The 17964-nt window shown below is 37.6% G+C and overlaps 1 protein-coding gene across 3 annotated transcripts in view; it reads right to left on the bottom strand.

Moving 5' to 3' along the window:
- The window catches only part of Col12a1 (collagen, type XII, alpha 1), a 122155-nt gene that overhangs the window by 93794 nt on the left and 10397 nt on the right, over window positions 1–17964 (bottom strand). For 2 of the 3 annotated variants that reach the window (NM_001290308.1, XM_006510797.4), the window contains exons 3-12: window positions 15036–15152; window positions 13448–13591; window positions 12782–12841; window positions 10851–11114; window positions 10518–10682; window positions 9446–9619; window positions 7477–7767; window positions 6469–7071; window positions 4621–4893; window positions 584–856 (exon numbers count right to left, since the gene is read on the bottom strand). The exons of the other annotated variant lie outside the window; for it this stretch is intronic. In NM_001290308.1, the coding sequence (NP_001277237.1) occupies window positions 584–856; window positions 4621–4893; window positions 6469–7071; window positions 7477–7767; window positions 9446–9619; window positions 10518–10682; window positions 10851–11114; window positions 12782–12841; window positions 13448–13591; window positions 15036–15152 (2364 nt within the window). The remainder of the gene's footprint in view (window positions 1–583; window positions 857–4620; window positions 4894–6468; window positions 7072–7476; window positions 7768–9445; window positions 9620–10517; window positions 10683–10850; window positions 11115–12781; window positions 12842–13447; window positions 13592–15035; window positions 15153–17964) is intronic. 3 annotated transcript variants of the gene reach the window in all.

The raw sequence follows: 17964 nt of genomic DNA on the forward strand, positions 1-17964 counted from the left end.
ATACATATGAGTATTCTGTCTCAAAGGGGGTGAAAATCTTTTGTGTAAAATCTGACCTCAGACCCTGATATAGCTGTCTTTGTGAGACTACGCCGAGGCCTAGCAAACACATAAGTGGATGCTCACAGTCAGCTATTGGATGGATCTACAGGGCCCCCAATGGAGGAGCTAGAGAAAGTACCCAAGGAGCTAAAGGGATCTACGACCCTATAGGTGGAACAACATTATGAACTAACCATTACCCCGGAGCTCTTGACGCTAGCTGCATATGTATCAGAAGATGGCCTAGTCGGCCATCACTGGAAAGAGAGGCCCATTGGTCATGCAAACTTTATATGCCCCAGTACAGGGGAACTCCAGGGCAAAAAAGTGGGAGTGGGTGGGTAGGGGAGTCGGGGGAAGGGTATGGGGGACTTTTGGGATAGCATTAGAAATGTAAATGAGGAAAATAATACCTAATAAAAAAATTTTAAAAAGAATCTGACCTCAGAATCTTCCACATAAAATAGTTTCCCTAAAGCTTTCCTACAACTGGAACAAGCTAATGTGCTTTGTTTCCATGCGGTTGGCATATCTTCTCTACCTTCTTCAGTGGCTGCATTTCCTGTCAGTGGAGATCCAGGTCCCGAGGAATATTCAGCAATCACAGATATTTCATATTTTGTGTCGGGCGTCAGATTCTCCAGTGTTTTCCTCCTCTGATTGGCTGGGGTACTCACTTCTTTGCTTTCTCCACCAGAAACTGGTCTGTATCTAATCCGATACCTTAAGACTCTCCCTGGAGCTTGGGACCAGGTAAGTTTAAAACTGTCCGTAGTCTCATCTGTCACCTTCAGGTTTCGTGGAACTCCTTTTACTGAAATTTAAAAATACATCATTTTTTAAAAAGCTACCTGATTTTATGTGAGTACAAAAAGTAGTCTTTGAACATTAATTATAAGATTTTTCTAACTGAATTCCATGACCAGTTTTGTTTACAAGCATGCTAGTTACAACATTTATTTAGCCAGACATCCTGAAGATATCCTGCAAGTAATTTCTTATTTGTATGGTCATTTAACATAGAGGAAAAACTAGACTCTATATATGAAGAAGTATATGACAAGCACTTAATGAATGTCAGTAACTGTAAATCTTGAAATTGAATTGCACTGTGGGTAACACAAACTTAGGGTCTTCAATGAAATTTTCAAGGAAGAGCCCAAATATGGACAGCATTAGACTTTATGTTTAGAAAACATGATCAAGAAGGAATATTGTCCATATGGACAGCACAGTCAATAAAGGTGAACCCATTCTCAATTCACTGGACTGACGCTGTGGTGGGATGTGGTTGTATGCAGGTGACAAGCAGAATTAGAAGTTTACATACAATTTCAACACATCATGGAACTGGAGAGATGCCTGTGTGGTTGAAAGTAGAGCTGCTCTTCCAGACCACCTAGGTTGGTTCCCACCACCCTCACTGCAGCTCACAACCAGCTGTTGTTCCCAATTTTAAGGTTATTAGACACCCTCTTCTGGCCTCTGGGGACATGGCAAACACATAAAACTAAAATAAATAGATGAAAATTTTTAAAGAAAATTTCAACACACCAATAGATCACTCTAGATAGAAAAGAAAGGAAAATAAAATAAATCCAGCAATAAACAAATATTTGGATAGAGTGGTGATGTATACCTTAATCATAGCACTGAAAAGGCAGAGGCAGGTAGATCTCTATTGGCTAAAGGCCAGCTTGGTATACACAACCAGTTCTAGGCCAGCCAGGGCTAAATAGTAAGACCCTGATACCCTCCCAAAAGGAAGGAAGGAAGGAAGGAAGGAAGGAAGGAAGGAAGGAAGGAAGGAAGGAAGGAAGGAAGGAAAAGAAAGAGAGAGAGAGAGAGAGAGAGAGAGAGAGAGAGAGAGAGAGAGAGAGAAAGAAAGAAAGAAAGAAAGAAGGAAGTAGGGAACGAAGGAAAGAAAGGAGAGAGAAAGAAAGAGAAGGAAAGAGAAAAAGAAAGAGGTGGAGAGAGAGAGAGAAAGAAAGAAAGAAAGAAAGAAGTAGAGAAAGAAGGAAAGAAAAGAGAGAAACAAAGAGAAGGAAAGAGAGAAAGAAAGACATGGAGAGAGAAAGAAAGAAAGAAAGAAAGAAAGAAAGAAAGAAGTAGAGAAAGAAGAAAGGAGAGAGAAATAGAAGGAAAGAGAGAGAAAGAGAGAGAAAGAGATGGAGAGAAAGAAAGAAGTAGAGAAAGAAGGAAAGAAAAGAGAGAGAAACAAAGAGAAGGAAAGAGAGAAAGAAAGAGATGGAGAGAGAGAGAAAGAAAGAAAGAAAGAAAGAAGTAGAGAAAGAAGGAAAGAAAGGAGATAGAAAGAAAGAGAAGGAAAGAGAGAAAGAAAGAGATGGTGAGAAAGAAAGAAAGAGAGAGAGAGAAAGAAAGGAAGGAAGGAAGAGAGGAAGAAAGAAAGAAAGAAAGAAAGAAAGAAAGAAAGAAAGAAAGAAAGAAAGAAAGAAAGAGAGGAAGAGAGGAAGAAAGAAAGAAAAAGAAACAGAAAGACCAAAGAGATGAAAGAAAGAGAAGAAAGAACGTTGTATTTGGCAACCATTATCCATGATTAAGTATGTCAAGAAAAAAAGACCGAATTGGTCAAAACAAATGAAGCAGAATGACTAATGGCTGTGAATCCTGGCCCTAAAGCTTAATGGATGTATAATTTAAGCCACAGATTGTTCAGCAGTTAAACATGACTACATATTAGATTATTGAAGTACCTAAATAAGATAATCCATGAGAAGCATTTAGTATAGCATATGACACCTAGTAAAAGCTCAAAAGGCACCAGCTTAATTAAGATGTTAAATGTTAAAACTTGACTATTTACAAAGGAAACTTTAGATGCTACAGTTTCATGAGAAACAGCAGGGCTGTCAATCACCAAGCTCTTCTGTGGTGGCCCAATGTCTAAACAGTTGAGTATTTGTGAACACATTGGCCTCAACTCAAAATTCCCTCCTCCTCCTCCTCCTCCTCCTCCTCCTCCTCCTCCTCCTCCTCCTCCCCCTCCTCCCCCTCCTCCTCCTCCTCTTCCCCCTCCCCTCCCCCTTCCCCTCCTTCTCAGCTGTTGTGATGGTGGTAAGTGGTGATGGAGGCAGGAGAATGTAGTGTTTATTTCTACATTTTATTTTTATGAAAAAACTGTAATAGCAATATTAAAGGGAAAACCAGTTCCCCATAGCCAGAAGCAAACAATGTCAATTTATTTGTAAGCAATGTAGTTTTTCAGCCAATTAAAAGAATGAGAATAAAAGTAAGTACAGAAAATGCAACTTTAAGAGTTTAGATAAGAAAATGTTTAATCTCAAGGTTAGTGCCCTAAAGTGACTAATAGTATAGTTGTCTCCTGTACTTTCTACTTCTTGCTACAAAAACAAAAAACAAAAAAACAAAAAAACAAAAAAACAAACAAAAAAAAACTTTCTCTCTTCTGTTTCAAGAAGCTAAGCAGATTGCTTTACATTTAAGTTTTAAAGGCTTTCAGACTTGTGTTTCTTCTTGAGCCGCAGTGGGCATTATAAGCAATCAATAAAAAGGCAGACATATCTTAATTATGAAGATCTAAGTTATAGAACCATAAAAACAAATAGATTAGGTACTTTAGTTGGCCTGTTGCCAGAAATATACCTATATCATGTACAAAAGGAAAATATCAATCTTCTTTGAAAAATGTTTTAGAGATGAAGATTCCCTAATTTTACTAATAAGGCATGCAACGTGTGCTGGCTCTGTCTTCAAGTGCTTCTTTATACATCATAAATTCTCACGATTCCCCTTTGGGGTTCTTTTCCTTGCACCCAGTCAAAATTAGGAAGCGAATCTACATCTCTTGTAATTTATTGCTGCTTCCGTATTAAGCAGTGATACTTGACTGGCCTTCATTTTTTTCTTAGTCATATTAAAGGCCAAATGAAATTAATTAAACCAAAAGGTATTCAGCACTGGTCAGCAAAGAGGACGCATCTGAAACACTAGTAGAGTTATTTCGCTCCTGTCCCAGCAGCGTTACTCACAATAGCTAAACGCAGGCACAACCTGAATAGATGTATTCATACAATGAGAGACGGGTCATCCTTTAAAAATGAAATTCTGCCCAAGTGTAGTGATACAAGCCTTCCATCACAGCACTCAGGGGTCAAAGGTAGGCAGATCCCTGTATGTTCAAGGCTAGTCTGGTTTACCTAGCAAATTAAGGTCAGCCAGAGCTACATAGTGAGATCCTGAGCCAATAAATAAGTAATAAACCAACATTGTGACATGAATAAGTAACCAGACAAAGTGAAAGAAGTCATACCAAGGAAAAATAACACATGATCCCATTGTATACAGGCTAAAAATAATCAAATTCAAAGAGACAGAAGGAGTAGGGGACCTGGGAAATGGAGACCCACATTGGCTACAGGGTTCTGGTTATGCATATTCTACACATGGATGTTGGTAATGACAGATGTATGAGATATATATCCAATTGAACTGTGCACCTAAAAGATGAACTAAAAGCAGGTGGTTTATTCATGCTATAACATTGCTCTCTAATTAATTGCAAAGTTTTGAAATAACATAGGAGAACTCCTCCCATACCTTCTGCAGTGGTCTCCTCCCCAGTTATAGGAACACTGAAGCCGTCCTCATACTCGGCTGTCACATTCACCAAGTACAGGGTTTCTGGCCTCAGGTTGTTGAGAACAACACTAGTGCTGGAGGCTGGCTCCACCACTGTGACCTCATCATCACCATTAGCATCCTTGTATGTGACGTGATACGAAAAGACATTGTCTCCAGGAGGAGACCATTCAGCTTTGAAACTATTAGCAGTTACCTGAGTAAACCTCAGATCCTTTGGTGGAACGTAAGCTGTTTAAAAGAAAAAAGAAAGAATTTAAAATTTTAAATCTATGAAAGACCCATAAAAATAGACCTCTCAACCCTTTGCTTCTGAAATGGTTGAGTTTCATTCAGGAGCAGAGTCATTGAGACCCATACACATGACCACTGAGAGAAGGCTTCCCTCTTAAAACGAAGTCCTGATCATTTTCCTTAACTATAAAAAACGGTGATTATATTATATGGAGAAAGTAATACATTAAAATGAGCTTCTCAAGACGAAGCATTAATAAAATAAATATTTCCCCACAAGTGTATATTTAGATAGTGGCAGATTTTAAATGAACCATAACAATTTTCCCATTCATCCTGGTACTTGAATGTTACCCCTTAGTGACAGGTAGACAGATGTCCCAGGGTAAAGCAAAGGAACTTTCTGGCAAATGAATAATTATAGTAACCAGGAAGGGGCCTCAGTTGGGAAAGCATTTGTCATGCAAGTATGAGGAACTGACTTGACCTCCCCAAATCCATATAACATGGCATACAGTGGAGTTCTTCTGTAATCCCAGAGCTTCTACAGCAAGAAAAAGGCCTTGGAGGCAAGAGTGCTCAGCTTGAGATCACAGGAGAGTGCAACAAAAGACAGCCTCAAACAAGGTGGAAATCGAAGACACTAGAGGTCTCAGTCTCTGCTCTCTCTCTCTCTCTCTCTCTCTCTCTCTCTCTCTCTCTCTCTCTCTCTCTCCACACACACACCACAGCATGTGTGTGTCCATCATATACATATATACAAAAGAATAATTTTTAGAATATACTTATTAAACTAAGCATGCATTAAACTGATCATGGGAAGAGGTGATGCTTAATTCACATTGTCCTTTGGAGGTTTACAAATGGGACAGATATGAAAATATAAAATTACTAACAAAAAAAAGCTAAATGTGTAAATGATGCAAATACACTAGAGAACTTAAGATGGGTTTATAAAGTGGGTGATATTTTTAAGCAAGCATTGGAAAGCACAATTTAGACAAATCAAGAAAGGATAGAGAATTCTGGATGTAATATATCATGCCCAAAACAGCAAAAAAAAAAAAAAAAAAAAAAAAAAAAAAAAAAAAAAGAATACACAAAAAGAATTCAAAGTTCCAACACTTTTAGTTGCTTTGGGTTCAAAGGACCCAGATTTGTATTTAGACAGTAGAAACTCGGTAAGTGGTTGTTTAATTGGCTATGACAAATAGGTATGATGAAGCTGGGTCCTAGACTTCCTTGAAGATCTAAGGAAGGAAATCTCATTTTGGGTAAGCATTTTTTTTCACCAATAATGGAATGGTGTGCATACCCAGGAGAAGGTTGGGTTTTGTTGTGTTGTGTTGTGTTGTGTTGTGTTTTGTTTTGTTTTGTTTTTTTGTTTCAGAACTGAGGACTGAATCCAGGGCCTTACACTTGCTAGGCAAGTGCTCTACTACGGAGCTAAAAAGTGTCAGACCCAAGTACACTAAGTCCCATGGTTTTCCATAGAAGTTGGATGTTTTCTTGTACCCAAGGAATCAAAGAAGAACCCTACCCATGGTTTTAGAACTCGGAGGCTCTACCAACCTTTCTTCTTTATAGCTGCCAACTCTTGCTCAATTCTAAGACAGATGGACTGTGTGAGTTCAAATGATATCCTCTGAAAGGCATCAAAATCCTCCACTGTGAACACGTGGGTCTCAGCAGGAGGAGAGGCAATGGCTTCCAGTTCTGAGCGCACAGCGTCCTTTACACCGACTGCGAAGATCTCCACGTCGGAGTTCCTGAGTTTTATAGCAGGATCCCTGAAAGCATCTGATGACTTCCCATCTGTGATGAGAATCATCACCTTCGGTACGTTGCTTCTGGAACCTTTGTTTGGCACAAATATTTTCTCTCTGACATAAGTCATGGCTTTGCCTGTGTTTGTGGATCCTCCCCTGTACGGGAAGGTGTTTATTGCTTTGATTATATCTTCAACTCTGTTGAACTCCTTCAATGTGAACTCGGTGTGAGGGTCCCTGCTGTACTGTACAAGGCTTATCTGCACCCTGTTCGGAGAAATCTCAAAACTTTTTGCAAGAACTTCTAAAAAGGCTCGAACTTTAACAAAATTTGCAATCCCGATGCTATAGGAACCATCAACCAAAAACACGATGTCAGCTTTTATATCCACACCACGTGAACATTCTGTGAAGAGAAAGAAAATCTATTAAACATAAACAAATAAAATTAAAATATAATAAAATTAAGATATAGATATTTCTAAATATCTCGCTTTCTTTGTAAGTCTACTTCTTTTCAAAAACTGCTACAAGGCTAGGGAGGTAGACCAGTTGGAGAAAGTGCTTCCTGAGGAAGTGTGAGGACCTCAGTTTGGATAGTCAGCACCCACATGAGAACCAAGGGCATCAGTAACACTGTGCTGAGGGCATGGAGACAGGCAGATCCTGGGGCTTGCTTGCCAGTTTAGACCAGTTTCAGGAAAACTCCATTGGAGGGGAAAACTACTGAAAATACTATGTTTAAAACGAAGTCTGAACTAGCAGACCATGGTGTGGTACTCTAACCATAGCAATGAAATGGCTACCTTACCCACTTGAACTTTCATTGGCTGCGTCTTCTCCATGACCGAAGTGGGTTCACTGGACGTCAGGCCCTTCATGGCAAAAACGCTGATCTGGTACTCCGTGTCCGCTGTAAGGTCACGAACATTGAGCGTGGTCGTCTGGGGCCCCACACTCAAAGCGTGATGCCGGCTTCCCGCTGCCATTGGTGTGAGGAGGATCTTATAGCCGGTCACAGCGCTGGGAGACGGATCCCAGCTCAGCCTAATGTATTTTGATGAGAGTTCAGTGACTACCAGATTTGAAGGAGGCTCGATGACTAAGAAGAAAAAAATTAGAAAAAGAAGAAGCATGTAGTGATTAATAATGGGGTACAACTCTAGTATGTTTTACATTTGGACCTTCAATTCTTCTTATTCGAATTGACAATGTCTGTATCAAAAAGTGTTGGCTGATACCCTTTCTCCTTACTTCCATCTGTATGAGTCCTAGTGTAAGGTTTTAGTTACTGTGCTGAAAAGTTTGGTGGGGAGAAGAAATTTTTTCATCAATTATGATGAAAGTATATTTAATGTTTAATCCTTCTCTGTCCAAACTTTTCATGTCGAATTTGTCATTTCACTCCTTGTCTTTATTTTCATGTTCCAGTATAGATGCTGTGATGTGGTCATCACTACCCATGCTGGAAGGTTCAAATAGGGGCACAACAAAAGCCTCGCCTGATCTGGGCACTCACAAAACTGCATTCCACTAATAATTAACCTGTTTAATATAAAGAGAGATAATCCAAGTAAAGTGAAAGTGGACATACAGATTTTATGATGATACAGACTCAGGGTGAGGGAAAGTTATCTGTTAGACAGTAGAGAAACAGAAAGGATTCAGAAAGGATAAGAAGCTGTGTGAGAAGTAAAGCCAAGGAACTTATGAAAATAGGATTGAAGATGGCACCATGGGCAAGCTACACTCAACCATCTGTCAATTCCCAGAGTGGGTGGAGACCATCATGGGGAAGTACCAGGATTTTCGGTGTTCAGATGGATACTTGCAAAATATCCTTTGGAAATACCTCTTCTCTCCTCTATGTACTTAGAAGTAATAACTGAGAGAAACAGGAAAGCGTTCCAGATGTGGGAGTATCAAACTGACCTGAACTCTGAAAGATGCCTAAGACTTGAACACATTAGGGGACACCTGATAGTGGAAAGTCCTTGTCCTTAGGGTCTGGTAGAAGCAATGCTGTTACTCACTTATGTTCTAGAATGCTAAAAATAATTGTCTGCAATCTGCCAGCACTTAAGTCTGAGTATAAAATAATTAAATCGACTCCCAGAAAAGCCTGATGATGCATAGACAATATATGCCAAAAGACTTTTATAAAAGTCTAATCCATGGAGGAGAGGACTCTCATGAGGTCCCACCCTTAGACAAAGACTGTAGGCAACTAAGGAATGCTGAGAGTAGAAGAAAAGGATTTTCCCAGAGAGGAGCCCCTAATGCTTCTCCAATGCCAAGTGCGTCCTTGAAATTATATACATACACATAACACTACAGAGATTCAGCAGGTTGTATTTATATATTTATGCATTTTTCACACAGGCACGCAAATATATACGAAACAATAACGAACAAAAAACATTCATTAACTTGAAGGGAAGCAAAGAGGCACATAGAGTAGCTTAGAGGAAGGAAAGAGGAGAAACCTGACATATTTTAAAATGTTTTAACTAAAATTAAAATATTAAATAAACTATATCTAATCAAAAATTTCCCCTCACCCCAAAAAAAGTTCAGAAACTTCACAGAAAAATAAATATTTTGTCAAATCTTCCAATGGAGAGAGAAAATAATTCCAAGGTATTAACAAGTTGAGTTCAGACACCAGTCAATCACTGGAGGAAGTGGTTAAGATTTGTCTATTCTAGAATACCTGCAAAGCAGGAACCACTGTCAGAAAGAGCTGGCACATATGCCCCCCTCAAGAAACAAGCACTCACCTTCTTCTCCACTGACCAGCTCACCAAGCTGCTCATCAACTCCTGAACACACCTGCGAGATTATCTCATTCTGGATGTCCACAATTGCATCAAAATTGGCCACATTGAACACATGGTTCAGGGAAGGTGTGGATGCAATTTGTTTGAGTTCTTTTGCATCTGCAGCTTTAATGCCTTAAAAACAAAAGGGTGGGGAATATGATAAAATGGGAAATGTACCAACTGTAAGAATCTTTTTGCAGTATTTCTTAGTCTTGTAAAACTGAAGATATTTTGACCCTTTTTAATTTAAAATCCAGAGTTGCTTTGGCACGTGCCTTTAATCCTAGCATTAGGAGGCAGAGGATTGAAGATTTCTGTGAGTTCAAGGACAGACCTACATATTGAGACCCAGTCTCAAATAGATGACAGATAGATAGATGGAGGGATGGAAAGAGAGAGAGAGAGAGAGAGAAAGAGAGAGAGAGAGAGAGAGAGAGAGAGGAGGTATATAGGTAGATAGATGATAGGTAGGTAGGTAAGTAGGTAGATAGATAATAGATATAGATGAGAGTAGATGAAAAACAAATGTTCAGTGACAAAGGGTTTTATAATTTCACAGTGTCCAGCCATGAGGAAAACAAACAATTAATGGAGAGAGCCTCCATTCTAACTATGCCATTGCTTGTCTCTGCCATCTGTGAAGATAATTTTTTTTTACTACAAAGTGCTGAATGAGCTAGAGACCTGTGAATATTTCAAGTATGGTGTAATGCAGAAAATGCATAAAATCCACTTAATGATAACACAAGGAGGATCTTTATTAGAACCACTGGCAGAGTGTTCGTTGAAAAGTAGAGACCTGGCAAACCATGTGACTATCAGCTCACTTCATCCATATGCTCAGAAAGTTTTATGAGGAAATAGATAAGTAGAATTTTTACTCAAAGACAACTTGGCAACATGCTTTCCTATAAAATGCAGTAAGCACTTTTGACAGCATCCTTCCCTGAGGAATCAGCCTTTATCTTCTCAAGCATCAAGGGTACTAGAGGAGAGCTGGAAAGAAAATGGCCAGTCAGACTTAACCTACCCAGAGAGAAAACCTCAACTCCAATATTCCGAAGCTCCCGCGCTGGAATTTCCACTTCGTCCTGAGACTTGCCGTCCGTGATAATAATTGCCACTTTAGGAAAGCCAGCTCGTGAGCCAGCAGATTCAGTAAAAGTGTTTTTAACTAAGTAATCAATGGCATCCCCTGAAGGAAAAAAGCAATATTTTCACTTACTGTAGGCACCCATTTTGCCAAAGTTAAAGGCTAAGATACTAATTCCAAAGGTGCTAACTATATAACCAGTTTCTTAAATTTCTTTTCAAAATAAACATTTCATTTATTTTAAACAATAATATAATCTCTAAAACATACCTGTCATTGTGTTGCCGCCTTTGTATGGTATTTTTTTAACTGCAGCAAGGAGGTCTTCTCTTCGGTAATACTGATTTAAGTTAAATTCAGTCCTGGTATCTGAGCTGTACTGAACAACTCCAACCCTCGTCTTCTCCTCCCCAATGTCAAATGCAGACACCAGAGCAACAATGAAGTCTAAAATGTACTTGAAATTATTTCTTCCCACACTCCAGGAGCCGTCCACAAGAAACACTAGGTCGGTCCAGGCACTGACAGAGCACTCTGAAATGAATTTGACAAATTTTTAACTGATGAAATCAGTCCGTCTTTTAAAAAGCACAGCCTAACATTGCAAAAATCTTCACTAGAATATATGTGACCCACTGTTTTCTATCTACACACTTAAAAGGATATACAACCTTAAAATTACACTGAAGTAATTTTAGTGCACATATGAAGATCCATGTATGGGACAGGATGCCTTTACATTGCTATGCACGATAGCAAAGAACTGACTAGAGATGTGATACGCTACCCAGGATACTGCAGTCGGAGCACATGCAGTGACAACCTGTTTTTCTGAACCATATCTTTCATTTTCCCCAAATGAAGATTACATAAAACATCTGGGAGACACACAAAAGAAATGTCAACAGTGTCTCCTCCCGTTTTGTTATTTATCAACAGATAAATTCAATCTGTGCTCTTCAGGCAGATTTGGTCTGGGTTGAAGAGCAGAGCAAATGTTTTAATAGTCTGTCATATTTTCCAATGTAAACGTCTAAGTTTATAGTCAGGGTAGTCTATGCATAACGTCATGCAAAGTAGCCAAACTATCTATGTCTTTGTTATCTATGCACTCAAATTTGACAACTAAAATCTCCACTATTAAACAAAAGGAGGAAATACTAGTAAGTCAAAAGCCCAAATGTCCATATGGCATCCTTAAGGGATTAGAATGCAATGGACTCTTATGACCTCACATTATATTTCCTTCTTCCGTGGTCAAGGAGGCAAGTTGGTTTTCATGAAAATCCATATTTGCAAGGCAACATTTAGTGGATTTCTGAAGATGTTTTTGTCCTTGAAGTTAGTTGGTAGATAATAAAAAAAAGTATTTGGCAAAGAGGAGCAGGAAAAGGTCTTGGAAAATTGTGCAAGACAATTATATGCTGTTTAATAGGGCAATTTTAGTCTATTAAAAACCCATATCTGGCAGAATATTTTGATTTAGAATAAATATTGATAGTTTGGAGAAAATATTAATATAACTGCATAAGAGAAACTTCATTTTAGATTATTGGACATCTGAGGAAATGATAAACAGTGATCTAGAGGGAACTGCTCCAGAGAAAGAGGCCTTTGTGTTTATAATGTTTTTATGGTCAGTCTGGGTCATAAATCCAGCTTACAAAGTGGCAAAATCAGACGTCCAAGAAACTCCTTGGGAGTTCACTCTAGCAAGCCACGCAAAGCAGTGTCAGACAATGGAGGGGAAGAGCCTCACAGCCGGAATAAATAAAAGTATTTTTCATCTGGTTATGAATTCACCAAGTCCTTAGAGATGGATGGGCTGCAGAAACTCTGGGAAGATTGAGAAAGCTGACGTCATGAGCCAAGGTAACAGAAATATCCCAGGGATGAGTTCAATATGCAAGTACACCTAAAGTGTATTTCACAGCACTTGAGTTGCTTCAACTACTAAGATTCTCTGAGTCTGCTCCCATATATCTGTAAGTACCATCTATTGCTATCAATTTATAGGAGGGGGAAGACCTCAAGGTTTATAAGTATTTAGTTATACATTTCTCTGTTATCTACTCCTTCTAGAGAAAGCTTATATCTGTTAACATAGGGAATATGATTAAGCTTTGTCTATAATTAGAACATCTACTACAGTGCAGTTGTGACTTCTACAAATCCAAGCAAAAATACAGAAAGAAACTCACTTTGTATTTCTGTTTTTCCAGGTTTCTTCTCCCCTGGCTTTGTAGGACCACCTGTTTGAACTGAGTCAAAAGCCCACCATTAACCAAAAAAATATATAGTAAAAACATAACACATACATTGTTTTTTAATATTTTATTTCAAATGTTTGGTCTTGTCCAGCTGGTCAAAGTACCAAACAATGATTTCCTTACAAATGAATTATTTTGATGAACTGTTAGAGATACTTCAAAAGAGTTCTTACATTATTGTGCTACTTCTTGAGACTAAGGTTAAAGGCACAAATGAACTGTTTATAACCACTAATAACTAGAGTCGTAGAAAGTGGCACTTATATGTTACCTATATAATAGGAGATTAAACCTGAAGCTGGAAAATTGTCTGCAAAATACATGTATGTGTATCTATCTATGTAACAGTAATAATCAAAGAAAAATAGGCTGTCAATTTGAAATTGAGGAGGACATGGAAGGAGATTGAGGGAGGGTTTTCTGAGGGGTGGGGAGGGTCTCTGGAGCGATAAAGAGAAGGAAGTGACATAATCATATTTTAATTTAAAATATACAAAAGTTATTTCAAATTTAAAAACAAAAATAATTAAAAATTAAATAAAGTAAAAAATAATTAAGAAAAATAATTAAAGTACTTAAAATTGTATGTGTTCTTACTTGTTAGTTGACCTATTACTGGCACACTTTCTTCTACTTCATTATAGGAAGTTATAGTCACCACATACTGTGTTTCAGGAATAAGATCTGATAATAGAGTTTCAGTGGTACTAGCTGCAAGGGTAAATTCTTTAGTAGGCCCATCTGAAAACACAAAAAGAAAAATAAGAATACAACATAAACTTTCCTGAAAATAAGATATTACAAAGAAGTCTAAATGTACTCCAAAACTGAAACTTTTACCGTATGCGTTTGTCAAGACATTCAAGAGTTATTCTTAACAGTCTTCCAAAAATAAGGCCTTGCATTTTTAGAAAACTAATATATGCAATAGTATTGCCTTTATCTGACAATCACACTCAAAACTTAAAAGGCTTGAAATCCTTCTAAATTAAAGGTATGTCAGAATATCAGACCAAAAACATATCAATTTCATAAATAAGATATGAGTCAAAATAATTTAACTTTAAGTTATAAATTAGAAGAGAACAGAAAGATAGAAAAAAACACATTCAAATGTGGGCCATATGCTAATTAATGCCAATAGTCCTCTGAATTGACTGAATACTTCAATTATATTATATTATTTACATTTATATAGCATTATATATCATCATAGATATGATATATTACATATCAATTATATTAAATATTTCACAAAGCATAATTAAGAAAGGTAGCATATATAGCACGACTCTAAGAAATGCCCCTGGTTTCTATGTGGGCCACATACAATAACCGGAGCACTGTGGGACATGAGGATATTGTATCCTTGTGGTACTCATTTTGAACATTGAGAGTCAATATTCCCAGTATCTAGAAACTGTATGACCCCTATTTGGGTTGTTTTAGAGTATTCTTTAGAATAAATGAAGCCATTGACCAAATTTACTTAGAGAGAAACAGGAAAGGGTAACGTTTTCACTCTTTCTTCAGTTCTTTGGCCATAATGTCTTTTTGTTTGTTTGTTTTTGTTGTTTTTTTGTTTGGTTGGTTTTTTTTTTTTTTTTTTCGAGACAGGGTTTCTCTGTGTAGCCCTGGCTGTCCTGGAACTCACTCTGTAGACCAGGCTAGCCTCGAACTCAGAAATCCGCCTGCTTCTACCTCCTGAGTGCTGGGATTAAAGGCGTGCACCACCACACCCGGCGCTTTTTTTTTTTTTCCCTGATGAGAAAGTATTTTAAACTGCTGGTATTCTAAAAGGCCAAGAGATATAAGCAAGATCTAGTGATTAGCAATATTGGCAATATCCATGTTCACTGCCAACCAATGAAGACTTCTTATCATTTATGCAAATGATTACCTTCCCACCATTTTTGACATTGGTCCTCCACACTTGGGCAACATGGTTAATTAACACTGTTGATAACACAATAGGGCATCCAAAATAAGTTTTGTTTTGCTTTGTCTTGTTTACTGAAAATATTAGGATCCGAATCTGTAGCTCTGAGTCCGCCAAAAACCTGGTGACATCAACCAAATCCCTCTGGCTTGCTCATTCTTGCCCTCCCTGCAGTTAAATGTGAGGTTTGGCAAACTATATACTCTTGATGTCTCTGTCCAAAAACCTCAGCATCTTGAAACTCACCTGTTGTAGGGTCCACTGTTATTCTGTAACCCACAATTGGATCAACTGGTCTCTCCCATGACATATGAACAGTATTTTCATCTATAATTTTAAAATTCAAGTCGGAAGGTGGGTCAACTGCAAAAAGAGAGTTGGGATCAGTTGTGTTTTCCAGTGTCAGAAAATGGTTAATGTGATTAATGAAGAATTGTGTTGAGCAAAGCTTACTAAAGTTGTCTTTGCATAAATTTGTTTCCAACAAATATAAAAGATATCTTGTTGGATCAGAAAAAAATTAAAAGCTGACAGGATATGACAAAACATCAGGAAGTGTACAAATTACAGAAGACAGCCACGGAACACTTGATACTTGAGTTGCTAAGCCATTCAAGAATGACCAGCAAAATCAAGCAGAATCGAAACATGTTTGGATACGAGAACAATGAAATCACATATAATAACCACATATGCAAACAATTCACATAACAATTAAAGAAATTCAATACATGCTGAGTGCACTTTGAACAAGCATGCCAAATCACAACCTGCTTACAACCATAGACGTTAATTTAGAACACTGACACCATACTCTTTTATAATGTAGAAAGAAAATCACTGATGGTTTGGGTTCAACCTCTGCATTGTTGCTGGGTACATCTCAGTCTGTGGCAGAAGCTTTTAAAATGTATTTGAATGGAAAAGATAAATCATTTAAAAAGTAAAATGTCTCACTAGGAAACATACATTTAAATGTATATTCATATCAAAATAAGAAAAGTTTTAAAATGAGATGTTAATGGTTTATGAGTATATAAACAGTACTAGAAATGTTTATAAAACTTATATTCTGCCCATTTACACCAGTTTGCTGTGTTCCCAAGGTGTAAACCAACATGGTCATTGCCTTTATAGGGGGCACAGTCCATACTAGAAGTAGCATTTTTAAGTAAAAATGCCAGTGTGGCCCTTTAAAAAACAATGGTTAATTATGAAAAGACAACATCAATGTATAGTGAAGGGCAATTATTTACAGAACTTGAAAGGAAATAGAAATGAAGGATCAGCAATGGAAGACATGACTTGCATAAAATCTTGGAGAACTCAATGACAGAAATAACTGTGAAGTACAGAGAGGAACAGTCTACATACAAAACTGTACAGCATCATGCATGTGTCAATGAAATGTTTGACTCGTTTTTAGTTTCCCACAATGAACAAAAGCCTCCATGTACAGTAGTCATTACACAAAGACATTCCTGAAATATTTTATAATGATATTCTCCGCACAATGTTCATGCCTCCTCATGCAGCATTGGACTGACTCACTGTCAGTGCATGGTCGATGCTTTGAAAATCATTACACTTGAAGCAAGTTCAACACAGATGACTTTCAGCCATTTGCTTCTTTAAACGTCTTAGTCTACAGACTCATTGGGAGTGAGAAGGTGTATCTCAGTTTTAAGAGATCTCCTCTTCGAATTTTGTGAAAGTCAATTGAAGTGCAGTAATAGCTCTGAGACACAAGTCAGAATTTAATGGGGATTAGAGCCATCTTTAACATCCATAGCAGATTTTGAAAGGAAACGAAACTCATCAGGCAAACATCTGCTTTAATAAATTGCCACTTCCAACTGTAGGAGCTGGCTTTATTTTTATTGGATACACTAGAAGAATGAACGTTACTTTCTTACTATCCATACACAGGCAGTGAGATTAGAACTATTAATCTACATGCGTGGTTTAATCATTCAGCATTCTTCTGTCTGGAACCATCTTGCAATATTTAGCTGAAGTCATCCCTTAGTATACGTAACGAGCATGCAACAGATGTTAATGGGATGATGGGTATTAAGAATATCATTATAAAATATTCTTCTGATAGCAATGGCTCAGGACAAATTTAATGCAAAGGCAGACACAACCGGCCTGAGCAGCTTTAAAAAATAAAAAATCAGTACATGGAAAAATAGTACCACCAACCTTGGAAATTGACCTGAAGGAGCGGACATTAGGTTAGAACTGCTGAAGGTCAGCAGCGGCCCACCTTGTTGATGTCCAAGTGACCAGCATTCCAGATAGACTGAAAAAATGACTGTGGGGGGAAAATTCTTGAACATTTTAGAGGATCGTAAGAGGCTCGTGGAAACCCAGATGTGGTGACTGGGATTTGAAAGCAGGAAAAATGGCCTAGCGATGTGTGAAAAGCAGAACACCTTCATTCTTCGCATTCTGGTTCAATTTACCAAATATGCAGCATTTCAAGACTGTCATTTATTTACATATTTTGTGATTTATTATGAAAAACATAATGAAGTATGTGTGAGGGTGTAACCCACATCTATTTAAATCAGTACAAATACATGTTTTTATTGATTTGGGAAGATTTTTATGTTAAAATAATTCACAACCACTATCACATCGTCACAGAGTCTAGGTGTTCCCTAAAATAATGCTGATATAGCCATAGGACAAACACTAACTAGCTACATACAGTTGTAAGTGCAAACCACCATAGCCAAGCCAAGGGTAACATAATTAAAATTATAAATAATAATCTGATTCATAAAACCTGGCTTCTTATCATGAAGAAACAAAACCTTGAGTAGTTATAACCGGTAATTTAATTTTATACTTAAACATAATATTTTTAGTATCAAAATACTGTGAAAAGAAAGTAGAATTCTGATGAGATTTCTGTTACACAAGCTATAGGATTTAGGGTATGGTAGGAATGATCATACTATGTGAAATGTATTCGGTGTCTTCTGTATAATGTGCAGACATTTAGACATTTTACTTGTTTTGTCAGGTTTGTCTTTGTAATAACCTAACTATAGGCCTTGCAATCATTGAATTACAAGAGAAATTCAAACGAAGTTATTATAGCTTATGGGTATCAATAATTTTATCTTGCAGTCTGTATAGTTTTCTGCCACATTAGATTAAATGT

This window comes from Mus musculus, chromosome 9 (genome assembly GCF_000001635.26).
Source record: "Mus musculus strain C57BL/6J chromosome 9, GRCm38.p6 C57BL/6J".
NCBI lineage: Eukaryota > Metazoa > Chordata > Mammalia > Rodentia > Muridae > Mus > Mus musculus.